At 32.3% G+C, this 2564-nt stretch overlaps 1 protein-coding gene across 1 annotated transcript; it reads left to right on the top strand.

The window, feature by feature from the left end:
- Positions 1-962: 962 nt before the first annotated feature.
- On the top strand, positions 963-1877 carry LOC104113368 (dirigent protein 22-like). The gene has a single exon (XM_009623505.4). It carries the CDS (start codon positions 1148-1150, stop codon positions 1730-1732), a length of 585 nt encoding a protein of 194 aa, XP_009621800.1. The 5' UTR covers positions 963-1147; the 3' UTR covers positions 1733-1877.
- The last annotated feature ends 687 nt before the right edge of the window (positions 1878-2564 follow it).

The raw sequence follows: 2564 nt of genomic DNA, 5'->3' as shown, positions 1-2564 counted from the left end.
AACGTATGCTATTACATTCTACTTCTACTGGTGAATTTTACATGATATTTAAAAATATCAAAAATTAACCGAACCATACCGATAACGAAGAAAAACCGACATGATTGGGTCGGTTTCAAAAAGTCTAATTTTGGTTATACATAATAGAATAACCGAAAAATTGGTATGGTACAAATTTTATAAAATAACCGGCCGAACCGAACCATTAACACCCCTACTCACGACATTGGTTTTTCCGTACGACACTGATAATCTAGTCTAGCGTACGGAGGGGATCTCAGTTGGCGGACAACAACCGTACTGAAATGGTTGCTTAGCCTTACATCGCCCTTCCAGGGAACTTCAGGAAGGCGCCACGTAACATAAATCATACTCCCTACATAATCATTATTTGTGCATACTTTGACTATATACGAAGTTAAGGAAAGAAAACACCTTTGAAATCTGTGATCGAAAACAAACCGTAAACATTTGTATAATTATAAATTATCTTATTAAGGATAACTAAATAAGAAGTTTAAAATTAAATTATTTCTATATATATAAAGATTTTATTCTTTTTAGTACATAGTAAAAAGGAAGATCATGTGCCATGTAAATTGAGACTTATAGAGTAATAAATATTTAACTTTTCAACCAGTACCACAAATTAAAAAATTAAATCATTTTTGAAAAAGCTTTTATCAAACACATTGGGCTAGCTGGTTGGTATGTTGAAGTTGTTTCGAGGAAAGTATGTTTTGCACTGCAACCACATGTCCACACCAAAATAGAAAGAAGAAGAGAATAATCAAAATTGGCGGTCCAACCACTCCCACCTAAACAACTTACCAATGAGAAAACAAGAAACTAACTCCATTCTTTTCTTTCTAAATTCATCCAACCTCTCTCTGTATTTAAAAATAAAATAGTTTGGTCATTTTTGCTATGTGCGGGGTCCAGAAAAATTAGGGCTGGAATATAAGGGTCACTCTTACCAGCCTTACTCTATATTTCTGTAAGAAACTTTTTCCACGGTTCGAACCCGTGACCTCTTTGTTCATGTTGCAACAACTTTACCGGTTACGCCAAACTTCCCAACCTCTCTGTATATTTATCGAAAGCACATGAAGTTTGGGAGAAATCAAAGACACAGCGAATTAGAGAAATGGGAAAGCTAAACCTAATTCTATTGCTTTGCTCCATTGCTATTACCATATCATCAATTCCCTTTGGTCATGCCAATATTTCCCAAGAACCTAAAGCAGTAGAACAATGGTTCCAAAAACTTTCCCATACAAAACCAAAACTAACCAAACTTCATTTCTATTTTCACGATATAGTTAGTGGCAAAAACCCAACTGCAGTACCAATTGCACAAGCCAATTCTACTTCTCATTCTCCTACATCTTTTGGTTTGTTAGCAGTGTTAGACGATCGATTGACAATAGGACCAGAAATCAATTCAACAACGATTGGACGAGCTCAAGGAATTGTAGGTACAGCATCTCTTGACGAATTCAGTTTGTTAATGAGTCTTAATTTTGTGTTTACTAATGGGAAATATAATGGTAGTACACTTAGTCTACTTGGCCGTAACACAGTTTTAAATGAATATAGAGAAATGCCGATTGTTGGTGGTTCTGGAGTTTTCCGGCTAGCTCGCGGCGTCGCCACCGCAAAGACGTATTTTTTGAGTAATAGTAGTGGTGATACTATTGTTGAGTATAATGTTGTAGTATTGCATTACTGAGTTGTATATGCTGTTGGGAATGGAGTTGTTGATTTTATTTTGTTTTTGAATCTCTATTTCTACGGTCTATTTCATTTTGGATTCCAGTATTTGTGTAATTTGATATCATGTTGAGTAAATAAAAATTTATCAGGCTAGAAATAAATATGTTGCGAGTCTTGTGACAATAATTCCTCTTAATTATTTGGTGAAATTCCATGACCAAAGTTCGAAAGCTGCGTGCAAACATTGAAGGAACTTCAGTCAACTTTATTGTATTATTTAGGGGAAGAATAAATTGCAATAAAACTTCGAATATAAATAAAGTTATGTATCTAAAGATAAAATGAAAATTTAAAAAATTTCAAATGTAAAATGTGTCAATTTATTTTGGAACTGTCAAATAAAATGGAATATTGCAGGTAGGGATGTACAAAGAAAACATATAAAACGCACCAAACCGATAATTCGAGTCAAACCGGAAACAAAATTCAATGTGGTTTGGTATTGGAAAATAAAACTCGACCATAATTGGTTTGGTTTGGTTTTAACTAAAAAAAGTCAAACCGAAATCAAACCAACCCGATAGTACATTTATATAAGTTTTAGAAATATTTTATACATATAAATATATATTATAATGTAATTTATAAATATTTCTTAAATATTTTCACAGCTTTTTCTTTTTATATATTATTTCAAGTTTAGACTTAATATTTTTGAATCTTAAATAAATTTTAAAGCTCATAAATGTAGTAACTCAAACAAAGTTCAAATCAATACTAATGCTAACAAAAGAAATTAAACTCAATACTAGGAATGACGATAGTGTTGAATAATTATTTTAGTTTTA

The sequence above is a fragment of the Nicotiana tomentosiformis genome, chromosome 10, assembly GCF_000390325.3.
Source record: "Nicotiana tomentosiformis chromosome 10, ASM39032v3, whole genome shotgun sequence".
Taxonomy (NCBI): Eukaryota; Viridiplantae; Streptophyta; class Magnoliopsida; order Solanales; family Solanaceae; genus Nicotiana; species Nicotiana tomentosiformis.
Note: the sequence above shows the minus strand (reverse complement) of the source record. Positions and strands in the feature narration are given on the sequence as shown.

Coding starts and splice junctions, on each gene's coding strand:
- LOC104113368 (XM_009623505.4), top strand. CDS start 1,148: ATGGGAAAGCTAAACCTAATTCTATTGCTTTGCTCCATTGCTATTACC.